The sequence below is a fragment of the Macrosteles quadrilineatus genome, unplaced genomic scaffold (genome assembly GCF_028750875.1).
Source record: "Macrosteles quadrilineatus isolate MER2022 unplaced genomic scaffold, UCM_ALF_1.0 Scaffold_9__3_contigs__length_116548681, whole genome shotgun sequence".
Classification (NCBI taxonomy): domain Eukaryota; kingdom Metazoa; phylum Arthropoda; class Insecta; order Hemiptera; family Cicadellidae; genus Macrosteles; species Macrosteles quadrilineatus.
In genome coordinates, this window is record NW_026542602.1 from 46,879,353 (window position 1) to 46,894,880 (window position 15,528).

At 35.6% G+C, this 15,528-nt stretch overlaps 1 protein-coding gene across 3 annotated transcripts; it reads left to right on the plus strand.

The window, feature by feature from the left end:
- Positions 1-218: 218 nt before the first annotated feature.
- Positions 219-15,281, plus strand: LOC129004327 (uncharacterized). Of its 3 annotated transcripts, none has more exons than XM_054432873.1 (9): positions 219-309; positions 3,136-3,421; positions 4,572-4,740; positions 7,327-7,458; positions 8,483-8,602; positions 9,218-9,349; positions 10,431-10,545; positions 11,385-11,561; positions 13,585-15,281. In XM_054432873.1, exons 2-8 carry the CDS (start codon positions 3,159-3,161, stop codon positions 11,558-11,560), a joined length of 1,107 nt encoding a protein of 368 aa, XP_054288848.1. In that variant the 5' UTR covers positions 219-309; positions 3,136-3,158; the 3' UTR covers position 11,561; positions 13,585-15,281. The 3 variants fall into 3 exon arrangements, with proteins under 3 accessions (XP_054288848.1, XP_054288847.1, XP_054288846.1); XM_054432872.1 differs by having other exon boundaries at positions 252-363; XM_054432871.1 differs by having other exon boundaries at positions 260-432.
- Positions 15,282-15,528: the final 247 nt, after the last annotated feature.

Sequence of the window (15,528 nt, forward strand, 5' to 3'; positions counted from 1 at the left end):
TGACTATAAATCTATAGTGAAGGTAGCCATAAAAATCAATGCTGTCACTTTACAAGCTTCTCCATAAGAACTGCACAGCTACATAGAAGACCTAAAAAGATCAAAATGCCTTATCCAGCAAGGTAGAGATGGAATCAAAACAAATAATTTAATTAACCAGCAGAGAGCAGACGAAAGGAAATTTAGAAGAAAAAAAATGCCATGGAATGGATGGACGAATGATGATAAAGCTTGACTCGACTCGACTGAGCTAAGGAGCTTTTTACTAACTTTATTATTTATTATTTATTGAAGACATCAGTGAACAAGGTTAGTGTTAGCATCAGTGTGATTGTGAATAACTAAAAAAATACATAAAGACAGGTGAGCTAGTAAAAAAAATTGTATACGCTTAAGTGACTGACACCAGTTTAATGAAAATTAATTGCTGTGGTAAGTTTGATTTACAGCTAAAATGACACTTTTGAGGTTAGGCCTAGTTTGTTCCAGAAGGAATGTCTTACCACTTAATCGATTGCACTCCTATCATGTTATACAGTGATTTTACCTTGCCACAATTCACTTTTATCTTGAATTTAGTAACATAGGCCTCTACATCCTAATCAGCCTTATGAAATGTAGGCATCTAGGTTAAATAGGCTTAGACATCATTCCACCTCCCTTGGCCCTAGGCCTATCTGTGGTAGTTTAAGGGGTTTTATGTTTAGTTCTAAGATATAGAGTACCTAGGCTTAACTCGGGGCAAGAGTGCGCACAGGGTAATTGTACGCAAAACGGAAATTTTGCGCTTGAGCAAGTTGGTACCACCAAGTCTCATCCGGAGCAAGACAGTAAGTTTCCCTCACCATTCCTCCGTAGTTTGATGGTTCCTCTCTGTTTATTCATCTCATAATAAGGTAGGTAAAAAAGGCCTAATATATTTTTACCCTTATTTTGATCTTATATTTAAGTATTTGGGGGTAAACTTACTTTGGTGTTATCCGGAGGCCACCCTTATACAGTGTGCAGTGGTGGTTATGTTAGGTTGGGTTAAATTGTAAATGGAAAGAACATACTTTAATTGACTTAATGTCCAAATTTGACATGATTACAATTAGCGGCCTTTGAGTCCTGCCTTCCAGAAGGCAGCGATGTCGGTGAGGATTGCGTTGAATGAGTCGCCGCCTCTAGATACCACACCAGATACAGGCAATGACAGGTGATGCGCGCACTCCGGTCAACGACCTCACCTTGGCGTACCTGGAGGGGATTTGGTGAGCGAAAGTATGACTCATCTGGTACTGCTTGATTCATAATGAAATAAGGAAAGTCCTACAAACATATTTATTTATGATAACCCAACCTAACATAACCGCCGCAGCGCGCTGTATAAGGGTGGCCTCCGAATAATAATAAAGTACCTATTTGGGAATTAGTATACGTTAGGTAGGTACTCCAATAATTAATTCAATAGTTTCAATCGTACATAGTTTAAATGGTCATTTAACGCTCTACTTATAGCCGTGTTAGTTTAGTTCCAGTAATGGACACAGCAAGCAGCAGCTCATTACATGTAAAAACTTTGAATGGGGCGTAAGAGTTCACATTGCCGTTGGGGCAAGAGTTCGCATGCCCAAACATGTTATTTCAGTGTTCACTCCTCATTGAAAAATTCCAAAGGTAAGTTAATTTAAACAAAAATTCAACAACTAAGGACATCAAGTAGGTTACCAAAATTATCTGTCCAGAGGAACCGCCAGAGGAGGGCTGTATTCAATGCACTTCATGCAAGTGTATGCCCTTTGTTCAAAGTATGATGATGGGAGCAAATTCACTTGTGATTACTGCTAAAAAGAACTTTTCACTAAGAACATGCTAAACCTAAGTTGTTTTGTAGCATAAGTAGATAAGTGTTTAAGTACTTATAAAATCTGTTTCATTAGGTCTTGCTAGATTTTTCAAACAATGTGCGTCCTTTTGCCCCAATACGAAACTCTTGCCCCACCTGCAGGGCAAGAGTTTGCAAATATAACTTTTCTTAACATTATTATTTGTTAAATGATACATTAATGATGATTGTAAAAATAAAATTTAGTTTGGTTATTAACTAACATTGGATTGTTAACTTAGTTTTGTTTAGATTGTTAATCATTTGACCTATTTGTTTGGGGGTTTTTAACGTTAAGTGTGCACTCTTGCCCCAAGCTCCTATAAATCTTAAATATCATACTCCGACTATAAGTTATACAGTATAGTATAGTATAGTGTAGCCTAACCACCAAACAATTAACATAACAAGCCTAATCTATAATCTACATCTAGCAATTGGGTTAACTGGTATAGTTGTTAATCAAAGTCATATCTCCAACAGGCCTATTATAAAATCACACTCTTACAAGGAAGGCGATTTCTGGTCTGCTAATTAAGTATAGCTAGGCAAATCTTTAATGTTCATATTGTTGCTTAAAACCTCTTGAACTCCAAATATAATTATTTTGTCAACAAGGTATTATTTTTATCATAGTTTTCCTTGTCGTTTGAATGCATCATTATTCTTTTAAGGATTAGAAAACAGTAAAATGGCTGATTTGTGCAACTTGGGCCTAAAAGGAAACCGCCCTGCGCGTAAACGTTTATCATCTGAGCCCCGGTTATTTTAGGTGGACCTCCCCAACCAAGCTCTGTGCGATAGAAACGTGAACTTTTTATGAGATGCACACGAAACCTAACCAAGACAGAAATCATAGCCTCTATCTAACTTAAGGTTATGTTCCCATGAAGAGGACAACATCAAACAAAACATTGGGTGTGTGGTTCATTGGTTATTTTATTTAACAGTTTAGGCCTATAAAATGAACTGAATTGTTCTTATTGGTGATAACTAGAGAACAGGGATCCAGTTTACTCTTCCCAAGCAATAAACGAGTAAGGTAAACAAATAGTGTCTACCTGTTATCTAATATTCCAGACCCCGTCAAACTACCTACTAGTGATTGATCTAACAGTTTAAGAATAAGTGGTGGTAGTGAATAGTTGAGAAAGGACCCAAGACTTTAACCTTACTTTAGCTCATTAGCGAATATTTTGCAAACAATTCATGATCTGATTTATTCTGGAAGTTTGATCAATACCCTAGTTAAATATGTTTTTTTTCAGGCTGCTGACCGAATGAACCTTCAATGATAAAACCATGCTCCTACAATTGTTTGGCCAGGAAAGCCCACTTTTTCTCTCATCGTCGAAATATACTTCACATAACAATATTAATATTATGTGGATTTATAATTTTTAATGAATTTGCTATATACATAATCAAGTCTTTTACATGGCCGGAAATGAGATGTGGAGATATAAAACGATTACGCTCATTATTATTAGTCGCTGATCCACAAATTTTGGGCGAGAAGTCAGAACCATGGTTTACTAGGTGGGACAATGACAGGTAGGTGTTATGTACCTTAAAATTATACTACTATAAAATATTGAAGAAGTAGACTAAGGACATCAAATCTAGGATTTCTTATTTCTTATTTTGGTTTGAGTAAGACATTTTTAGCTAAACATTTTATGAACGTACCATGTTACGTACGATGCACTTAGTTTTAATCAAATACAATAGAAATGTAATCCTGTATGAAGATAGCAATACTTAACTATCAGTCCATGTTAAGAGTTCTGATAGCCAATGTTCAACAAACACGTTGATTAATAAATTTTAATTAAAAACAAGTTAAAAATCATCAGAAGTTTAATTCTCAAAGTGAAAACAAACAAAAAACTCACTAATCAAGTTTTGTACTTGCACTAAAAACTATTTTTTTATAGGTTCTTCTTTCCAGACTAATTTTAAGCCCTACAGACATTTTACATGGTTATGAGGGTTTGTTTATGATATTCTAGTCGCATGGTGTATTTTGTCAAACCCAAACATAGCAACCATATTTTTGCAGTTTCTTACAACTAACTAAGTTAGCCTATAAAATATTTGAGTTAAGGACTTTGAGTTTTGTAAAGTGTTTTTGTACAGGATAATTACTTTTTTGCCCCACCTTCACATCCTGGGACGTAGGCTCTAGTCTGAAACCTCAGTACAGCTACATACAGATCAGTAGCACAGAGGTTACTGTGTTCGCCTAGTACCGTAATCAAAAGGTTGCTGGTTCGATCCTGAGAAAAGTTTGTAGCCTTTTGATGGTTCAAAACTGGACCCAGCTGTCCTTGATCATTGGGCTTTCAATAAATGGCCGTGACTAATGAAACAGCTGATTTTAGTCAGCAACGAAGCTACACAAGGCATCACATTCCATTCTTCACTCATCTTTCAGTCATATTTCATTCAAAATATGCACGTCCCCATCTCAAATGAATATGATTAACCGTTTTACACCAATGTGGTAATCCTCAGTCGAGACCTACAGAGTTGCCGCATTATCACTTTGACAAAATCCATCGGTGATTGGTGGGATTTGAACTTAGGACATCAGGAACTAAAGTCCCACTCTTTTACTACTAGACCAACTCGATACCTCACAGGGTAAAGTACTTTAAAAAACAAATTTGAATAAACTAATTATTACTATTTTACTTTGCAGGTACTTGAAGCTGTCGTTTGCTCTTGCCAAACATCACGTTAAGCCTAATACGATCATCTTTCTTGGAGACCTCATGGATGAGGGTACTGCAGCAACCAACGAAGAATACCAAAGATACTATGACAGGTTCAGAGATATTTTCCACTTGGATTACATCGATGATAATAAGGTAGGATATTTTCCTTGTCAGTGTATACATATGTAAAACATAAATGCTATTTTTCTCACGGGCTTATTTAACACGTTCGCTACTGCAATAGTACGAAATTTTCCATTCACATGGACCAGCGACGCACATATGCGACGGCCGGTCTCCACCCATAGAATGCGACGGCTAGTCACATTAAAATAGACTGCCGACGCATATTTGCGTCGGGGTTCTAATGTTATTAAAATGCTTATATCTTTGTAGTGGTCTATTTGAAGGCACTGAATTCCCTGCAGTGGTCTACAGAGATGTCTGACGCACAACTGCGTCGCTTGGTCTGTGGATATGATGATTGGTGACGTCATATAACAGTTGGAAAAACTGGCTTTTACTTTTCTGCATCACTGTATGTATGTATGCAGTACGTATGCTGCATTATCCTATGTAGCTTTTATATTTGTTCAGTTATAAACTGTTCTTGAATAATCTGTTTATTTTTTTACTTACTTTCACCTTAAAACACAAAAAAATGAACTGTCGCATATATGCGACGCTTAGTCTATTTCAAGAAAACTATGATAATTTTCACTATTGTCTTCGCTGTAGACCGGGCGTCGCAAATATGCGACATTACTAAAGGTTACAAAAAATACAAAAAACAAGAATAATTTATATACAAACACGATTGTAGCGTATTACAATGTAAATGATCACTGTTTTACAGGTTTTCGCCCGTGGTCTGTGTGTACTGTTATCCAAGTGACAGCCGGTCTGTGTGTAAGATTCAAATGTATACCTCGGTCTGTGGCAATGACAGTAGCGAATGTGTTAAGTATAGGTTGTCTCATGAAAAGGTCACTATTTTTGAATTAATATACCAGGGAAATAAAATATACGGAAAGTAAACAAAGAAACGTCTTATAACACTTAAAAAGTGTCAATAAGTGTTATAAGACGTTTCTTTATTTACTTTCCGTAAATTTAATAATACGTACGATGCTGATCAAGAAGTTATTTGAAATTTAAATATGTCCGGGGGTGGTTGATGGCATTAGTGAGTTTAGTAAGGATTTCACACTTACAACACCTGTTTTGCTTCTTTTTACATTAGTAGTCCTAAGTCCTATAGAGGAGGAGGACATAGATTTTTCAATGTGTGCTTTTATCTGGGTAAAAACGGACATATTGTGTTAAAGTAAAATAAATGGACATAGCCTGACTAAAAAATTCTGTCATCAATAGGTAAAAGGTATTTTGTGTACCTATCAGATTTTTGTTGATCCAATTATAATCCTCTGTAACACCTATATTAACACTGATAAGATAATTCTTTATTAGACCTGACTTATTTACCAAAGATTAGATACTATAATGGGTAATCAATTATGTCATGGCACAATTTGTAGCTCCTAAAGAAATTCTGATTTCATATTGGAAACTTGAAATAATATCCTAGATGAAGTTAAAGCAATTGTTATTATTAGAGTTAAAAATACATCAATCTCTCTTTTCCTTGTGCATTGGATTTGATGACTGAAATATTTTGTCCTTTTAACTACTAATAATGTTGTCTCCTATACCTGTACAAATTGTATTGTTTTAAAAACCCTTTGATTGCCATTGGCCAAAGATAAATAATTAGGCTTTGTTAAATTGGGCTTTTAAATCATGAAATTATCTCTTTTGGATCCAATAATATTGTCTGCTGATTTGATCATGTATAGTTTTTCATTTCTCTCATGTACAAAAAGCCAAATTATCAAACAAACCCGTTTGGTGGGCGTATGGTAAAGCTCCGTAAAAGAATATGCCCGATCCATCCGTTAAAGTTTACATGATCATTTATTTTGAAGTTGGCCTCATCCATCAATTCTTTCTCAAGCTGGTGATCCATTAATCAATTTAACTCCGGATTGTCAATGAAACTGGATTAAAATCGTTCAGATATTGTATCTTACCTAATAATTATGGGAAAAACCCCATTTGGCATAATAACAGATCCAACCACTAACTTGGTAAAGAAGTATGTACACCTTATTATCATAAAAAAAACAAAAAACAACAACAAAAAACCTACTTGATACTTGATGAAAAGGCAGTAGCTTATGAATGGTTTGGAACAGGAATCAGCTGTTCTTGATTATTTGACAATAAATAATCCTGGCTAAAAAACAGCTGATCTTAATCAGTATCAAAACAACAGATCTCAATCCATTCTACATTCATATTTAAAATACATAGGTTCATACAAAATATGCTGCTGTCTTAGTAAAGTGAAATCCATATTCTTTACCGATATGTATCGAGATGGTTAAATGTAGCACCAAAGCATAGCCTCCTCCAATACAAGGGCACAGTGATGGTGTGTGGCAACATCAACGTCATGCCTATTGCCATGGTAACAACAGAAATAACAAAAGTGTAAACATACACATTGCCAATGCTCCATTATAAATTAGTGCAACAGCTGTTTTGGTTTGACGGGACAGCAGTGTTGCCATTTTTATTTCACCGCAGCCTTGTATTAGAGAAGGCTATGACCACAGGTAATGTTGTGTTGGCTAGACTGTTCATTGTGTATCTCTGAAGCTAATGTGTGTTGGCTAGACTGTGTTCATCCCTGGAGACAACGACATTGGAGGAGAAGACGAGATCGTCACAGACAAGAAGGTGGCCAGGTTCATGGAGCACTTTGCCTCTCCCTCGGTCGTCCATGTAGGAAATGTACAGATTGTTCAGGTAATGTTGGTACTGCTGATGTAAGATCACACTTTACTCATAAATTGTACATCTATAAAACATGGAGTACAAATTATTGAGTGAGGTTACAAATACTATGGCCTATAGCTTAAATTACATTTAATGAACTCCCTGTCGTTCAGATACCTTGGGATGAGATACTTGTCAGAACTAAAAAATCATGAATCTGAAAAATGAAAGTGTATGTTTCAAAACATTATGTGTGCAGATTTAGTAATTACTAAAGTGTTCAACATTAAAGGAATACAACGTTAACATCTCTAAGCTCTGAAAACTGTAGACAAATAATAAGTAAGTTTGTGGCTATAGATTTAGCAGGGTGTGTGTGTTAGAATCATTCAAAAGTGGGTGTAAAATCAAATCAAATCAATCGAATCAAAATAATTTATTGTTGTGGACTTTTACAATGCATTAACAATCATCACGAAATACATAATGCTGTTATTAATACAATCTAAAGTCTAAACCAAAAGGATTTAAACAAGAGATTGTCTACTGCACTTCAAATGAGCTTACATTTCATGTATCCTGTAACATTTTTTAAACTTTTGTGTATGGCAAAAACTTTTAAAATCGATATGCCTACATATATAAAGATCTTTACGGAAATGTTGCTATACAATGGCTACAGTAGTTTTTCTGAATGTTAGTGTCAATCGTCTTTTTACTCACTCCTTCAATTCAGTATTTTAACCAATCTTAAATCCATCCAACCATAGATTCAAAAGAAAAAAAAAACACATACAGCCCTATCGTAAGCACAGTAGTTGCTGTGAAGAATGACACTATACTTTGTTCTCAATATTTAGGCGATTTGAGGGGAAGATTCCCCACGACTTTTTTTGTATTTAATTTAATGTATGTTGCTTAATCAGCTGTTGAGCAATTATTTTTAAGGTAAGGGTCAAGTGTGGAGGGATCGATCTTCCCCTAAAACCGCCTAAATATTATGAACGAAGTATAGTGCAGTAGACCCAGATGATCATAATGGTTTATTATTCAGGTGAACAAAATGCAGAGGATTGTACCGCCCTTGCCTCCCTTGGCTGCCGGGGACAATATGACGAGAGTGGTTATCTCACACATGCCTCTGCTTGGTGTACCTAGCGCCTTCGCAGCCGAGGTCAGAATATGTACTCGACTCATGTAAATACAGTTATTAGCTTGACATGCACAAATAGTTTACAATGTTGACAACAATAAAGTTGAAATTAGGAATGACAGAAAATTTGTCAGGTAGCTGTGGTGAGTCGGTGGCTTAGTCAGTAGCACCACGGTCTTCGAGCTTAAGACAGCGATGTCGAGGGTTTGGAATCTGGACATCCTGGTATCTACCACTACTTTTATCAATACAGTTCACCCTTGTCTTGTACCTGCTCGCCCGTTGCTTTGCTGGATATGTTCATGCACAGGCTCTAGGCCTATTTGGAAAGGCAAATGCAAAGTTGAGAGAGGCCATCGACTTCTTAAAAAAGTAGTTTTAGGTTAAAAGTAACAGTTATTGCTTACCCTTTTATGTTACTTCCCAATGGATTGTTTAGCCTTCATAGAAGAGAAGTCAGTGGCTAGATAAGAGTTGGTACCTTGCATTTAGATTTGTGAAAAAAGATTTTCATATTTTAGACATTATAATGGAGACAAATTAACACAGGCGGCAAAGGTAATTTTTGTGTTAAAAGTTGTTTAGGCAACTTCAGGAGGTTTCATGAAAGGGGTTTCATAAATGTGTTGTTGGTAGGTACTACAAAGGTTGAGACCTCATGTGATCCTGTCTGCTCATGACCACAAGTCCGTTCACTTCAGTGGAGATATTGACACCGGGGAGCGACGACTGGTGGAGAACCTGGACATCAACAGACTAAGTGACGAGGTAACATACTCCCTTAGTAGATTTGTCATCCTTATGGAACAGCCAAACCCAATTTTATTGTTAGTTCTGTATGTCACACTGTAGAGGTCGTGTTTTGTTTACAATGTCTTTCTTGTTATTTCAGTCATTTAAAACCTCGTTTAACCATATAAAACGATCTAATCATAAACAATAACTGGTCTCTTAGTTATATAACCAAACAGCAAAGCACAAATCATGAAAATAACCCTAAAATAATATAAACAAAATTACGTCTACACTAGTGATCAGTGTCGAGGTACATGAACTAGACACCAAAAACTCGCTTCAAATTTTTAATGGGATGAGGAATCTACTTGTGTTCCTTAGTCTATGCTAGTAGTCAGTAGCAGTACAGTTTAGTCTTTGGCTACGACCACACTTGGCAAACTAAGCGGTATATTCTTAGCTAAATTAAACATTAAATTAAATAAAGACAACCACAACAAGCAACCTGCAATCCATGAGCAACAAGTCCATGAGCGTTTTCAGAATGCAGCGACAAATATGTTATTATACAGAACTATCCGTACGAGGCGGCAAGTTGTTCCCACACTCAGTTTCTGCACTGTTTATCTTGTTCAGATTTGGTTTGAAGTGGTACTGTGCAGTGGAAATTAGTAATTTAATAAAAATGTTTTTGTCAATGAAGTAAGCGTGTGTATACATCTATAGTATGTAAAACCTTTGACTAACACTAAAGGATTATTATTTTCTGTTGTAATGTAATTTGAAACTTGGTGTCCTTCTCACAACGTCTTCATCAATGTACGTCAGAAGCTCAAAGATATTATGTTTATTGAATTGAGAGAAAAAAGAAGCTTTTTAAAATTGAAACTGAGACCATATTCAAGCAAACTGCATTCACAAGATGCGCTCTAATTTGCATTTTCTCTTCCTTTTAAACTATTTTTCATTTTCACGTAGCTATTTTGAATCTAAATTTACTTTCTCTTTCGTGCTTGTACAACTATGTTACTAAATAAGTACATTTTTCATGTAGCTTTTGTGAATCAAGCACCGAAGGTACTTTCTCTATAATGTTTAAGTAATAATTTTACAGCCAAGCTCGTCGTGGAGGTTCCAAAGATCGGACACTCTAGTCAATGAGGTCGTAGTGCCAACTTGTTCCTACAGGATGGGCGTCCCAGACATGGGCTTTGGAGTAGCTCTCGTAGGTACGCAAGTCTTAATAATGAGTTGATAGCTTTGACTTTTGGACTTTTTGTTGGTTGAGGTTAAAGAGAGGGTGACTTGTAGTATATGAAATCAAGTTACCAATGATAGTTTACGTAAATGGTTTTACAATCTTTGCTTTCATCGTGGAAATAACTGAAACAAAGGGTTTGTCACAATGTGGAAAAGATCATATGGAACTTAATCGTTTGTTTACAAATATAATTAAAATTGGCTTTGCATATTACTTACCACCTTACATCCCTATACCTGAAATTGTGAAGACTTCTTCTCCCTTCCATACATTTACTCTTACTCCAAAATCTCAACCAACTGAACCTCAAAATCTTAATGTTACCGAAACTTCCTCTTGGCCCGAAAAGTTCTGTGTCCCTTAATTCTCCCAACCTAAAACCTATACTAAACACCATCTCAATAACTCAAAAAGTGCTGTGACAGGTTGTTTGGTTGTTATACTCAACACCTATCAAAGCTTCTTCCCAGTTTTTCCGTACCCAGAATTTTATCTTTTTACCCAGGGTAGTAAGATTTAAGAAGTTGTTTAAACATGATATGTCAAAAAGTTTACTTTAGATAGGGACAGTCCATGTGGACTAAAACAGGACATTTCACTATATTTAAGCGGGGTAAAACGGGATATTCTCGACCTGGTAAGTGGGATTTTGGTTTTGGTCGTGTGGAAACACTGCTCGTACTCAATCCAAAGCCAAAGAGGAATATAGACCCTAGAACTGAAAGTTTGTAAAAAAATAATACTTTTACCATAACAAAATTTGTTGTGGTCTAGGACACATTTTTACATTAACTTGTCGTTGGCCAGATGAGAGGGGTGAGGCTTGGTGCTACCATGTGTTATGGCTACCTTCAAGGTTCTGGGTCCTGTGGTCCTACGTCCTGGCTCTGATGTTTGTTGTGGTACTACTGGCTGCTGGGCCGTACTGTGTAACGTACTGGCGCTCTCGTCATCGGACGTCCCCTCTGTACAAGCATCCGTGAGGTGAGAGCAAGTACATTTTTTGTTCATTTAGATATATTTGTCAAACTCGAAAAACAATTAAGTGATTTCAGAATAGAATTAACACCGATAAATGTGAGTTTTGAATGCCATGGGGTAAAGAGCTTTAATTTAATACTTAGATGTGTATAGGTTAAACAACTAAAGGTTGGAAAAATAAGTTAAAAATCCATACTTGTTTATTATATTATATTTCCCTAGAGAACAGTTATAGCCTGTACCTTTAATTTGACACCAAAATTCTTCAAGCGCATTACTGAAGATTCCTTAAAAAGTCAACTTACTTACGAAAAATAGACATAGGCCTATAACTAAAAGTTGTTTGAAGCATTATCTTCAGTAAGATATACATAATAGTATGTATAGTTTGAACCGGTAAAACAGTATGGTAATAATTGTTTAACAAGTTGGCTGTTTTATACCGTAGTGCAATGAAGAGGCCGACTCTTTAGCGCACTACCTGTAGGTCTATTGTCTATTAAGATCAATAACAACCGAAAATGAATAAAAACTTCATAATCAATTTAATTTTCAAAGACATTTAAAAACAGTGGTAATGTAAACACAGACGATAAGTCCCTTATTACACGAGGTAGCCTGGCAATGTCGCCAGCTACTGAACTGGCTACTCAGTCTGTCATGGGGCATTGATTCTTATAGATGTTATTACATGAAGGTAGCCAGCGACGTAGCCATACTTTGGCGACCGACTGACTACTGAGCCCCGTCGCCACTGGCTATAAAACTAGAAAAATTCTGGCTGCTGAACTGGCTACTCGGTCTGGTAGCCAGTGAGTCACCAGCTACTGTCACTGTTGACTGCTGCCAACCTTCCCACCAAAAAAATCCTACTTTGCAGTTCACACTGAAGTAGGGCAGTAGTTTGACGTACAACATACAAATGCGTGCCGCCTTCTGTATCTAATAGTCAATGGTACCGCTCTCTCCCATAATTATATTATTGTACGTGACGAAGTATGGACATAGAAACGCCAGAAAATATATTTAATATTTTTTCAATTCTAGTAAGTAGCCTACCACGATTCCATTAAAACTGTGAATAAAAAAATTGAGCCATGGCTCTGTCCCCCGGTACTATTTTATTATACAGGGTTATTACAAATGAAGTTCCCGATTTCAAGTGTCTATAAACCTGGTTTTATTTATCATACTAAAATAAAAAATGGTTACATTTTAAGAAAAACTCAAAAAGTTTTATTACAGATACTCAAAATTATAAATGTTCGATATGGGAACCCCTGGTGACACAACAGATATCAATCCTGTACTCTCGCCACACTTTGGTAAGAGTGTCTTGATCAATTGATTCGATGGCATTAGTGATCCTTTGCTGGATTTCGATTATGCTTTCTGGTAATGGTGGTGTGTACACTCTGTCTTTGATGTAGCCCCATAAAAAAAAATCACAGGGAGTGATATCCGGAGATCTTGGAGGCCAGTTCAAGAGTGCGCCATCATTTGGACCAGCGCGCCCGATCCATCTCTCAGGCAGCTGATTGTTGAGTTCAGTCCTAACATCCAAGTGGTAATGTGGAGGTGCGCCGTCTAACTGCAGAATGAAATTTTCTAAATCTTGTTCTAGTTGAGGTAGAAGCCATTCTGTCATCATGTCCAAAAAAATTAGTCCATTTATCGTTTCTTCAATAAAGAAAAAAGGCCCGTACACTTTATTGTAGGCGACAGCACAAAACACATTGACTTTCGGAGAATTGCGCACGTGCTCAATGTAAGCGTGCGGGTTCTCTGAGCCCCATATTCTCACATTATGTCTGTTCACTTTACCACACAAGTGGAATGTTGCTTCATCGCTAAAGACTAACAGTTTTGCAAAGTTTTCATTTTCCATTAAGGTCTGCATGCTCTCACAAAAAGAAAGTCTTAAAACTTTGTCATTTTGTTTCAATGCTTGGAGCAGCTGAAGTTTGTAAGGTGTATTTAAAACTATTTTACTTTCTGAGTATTAATAACCCATCTTCTGCTCCAGGTACAAGTCATATATCATCGAGCCTCTACGCTGGAAGCTGTGACGCTATCACACTAGTCCTACTAGTCAAACTGTCCTTAACTCCATTCCATATCCTTTTATTATTTCCAAGTGTCATTTTATTATTTTAATTGCTAGGTTTTTAGTTTTTGTTATGTTAAAATAACATAAGAATAAAAGAACAAAATGTAAAAAGAACAATTATTTAGTTTGTATCAGTATTAATTTGTTAAAATTGTAATTTGCATTATGTGTTTGCCTATCGAACAAAAGTTAATTTTTTTTTGTTATCAATAAGCATTGGCATTTTTATGTTGTTTTTTTGTGGAACCCACCTCCTTGTTAGATAACGTTGATCTTTTGATGGATTTTCTAATTTTATGCATCACTGGTTTGTTATCAGTTGTAAAATATAAGAAATATGTATAATAAGATTTGAGATATTTTTACCGAACAAATTGTGAAATCAAGAATTATTTTGTACTAAGCTATAAACTGGGTACCTGGCTATCTATTACCTGGAAAGTACTTCCGCACTATTGCTGTTCTAGAAATAGACGAAGACAAGCCTTTTTTTACCAACTCCGCTGAACAACGTTGCAAGTGACAAAGTGAACATTTTCAGAAAAAAAATGTTTTGGCCAAGCCAATGGTATTTACTAGCTTGTAAGTGCTGCCAGCCCATGTATTTAAAATTAAAATCCCTCGCAGTATGGAATGTCATGTGCATCATTGTATAAAAATCTAAATTTTCATTATATATTGTTTGCAACACTGTTCAACGGAGATATTTATAAATGAATAAACACTTTATTGTATAGAATTCCGTGGGTAGACCGTAGACCTGAAGAATCAGCCAATCAGAAACCGCTGATGAATCTTTTTAAATTGGTACATGAATCCTACATGTTACAAATGAACTACAGAAAAAGTCACTTGTTTCAAAGAACAACACAGTTTTTCCGAAGTTCCCAGAATGCACTATTTATCTCATAAAATATTCAATTATTTTGTAAATTGCTGTTAGCGAATTTCCCTATAGGGAAGTAGCTATTTTTATTTGCTTGTGTGCTGTTTGTCCCTTTTACACAACAGTTTGTGATTTGTGAAAAAATGTTGTGTTTATATATTTCAGAAACCCACCTTTGCCTACATTCCTTGATAGTGTAGACATTCCCTTAAGTCCATATGAAGCATATTTTATTTATTTGTTATTTGTGTGATAAACCATTATATTTGTGTGATTGACTGAATTCTATATGATTAGTTGAAAGAATAATTATTAAGATCAAGAACAAAAAGAATAATCAGTTGATGAGTTGTGTATTATTAGAGAACTTGTTAATAGTCAATAAGTGGATTTTAGACAAAAACTCAACATTTTTGCCTTTTTGGCGTAACATTTATGGTAGTTTTTACTTTTTACTGTAATAATTTACAACATGGGTAGCTAAATATTTCATAAAATTATTTTGTAACCTTTCTTTCAATGGAAATAATTGAATTATTTCAAAATAGTTTTATAATGTTAGCTTTAGCTAAATTTACAAATTGACATCAATCAAAAATGTCCGTCCATCTGTTACAAATTTATAGCAAGGCATAGAACAAATTAAATATATTTTAGCTTTTCCTAATATCCTTTTGTACCTGGTAGATGATTCCATGTATTTCACTTTAAATGTGTTTGTAATAAATCAAATTCATTCTAAATGGTGTTATGTGTATTATTTGACCAGAATTGTAAACTGCATGTTAATCGCATTATTTTAATTTCAAACAGCTGTAAGCCAGTTAAAAAAACCTGTTGAAAATCAAACAAAAAATAATCTTCTTACTGTTTTCTTGGGATTTGGAATCATTCAAACATATATCTAGACCTGGCCTATCACAATGCTTCTCTAAGGTTCACTTAACTGTTTAACAATCTTTGAGAAGTGTTTT

Bases quoted from the DNA above. Each gene is read 5' to 3' on its own strand.
- LOC129004327 (XM_054432873.1), top strand. From the start codon at position 3,159: ATGATAAAACCATGCTCCTACAATTGTTTGGCCAGGAAAGCCCACTTT. The intron at 7,459-8,482 runs GTAATGTTGGTA...TTTATTATTCAG, and splicing joins GAAATGTACAGATTGTTCAG to GTGAACAAAATGCAGAGGAT. The intron at 10,546-11,384 runs GTACGCAAGTCT...GTCGTTGGCCAG, and splicing joins CTTTGGAGTAGCTCTCGTAG to ATGAGAGGGGTGAGGCTTGG.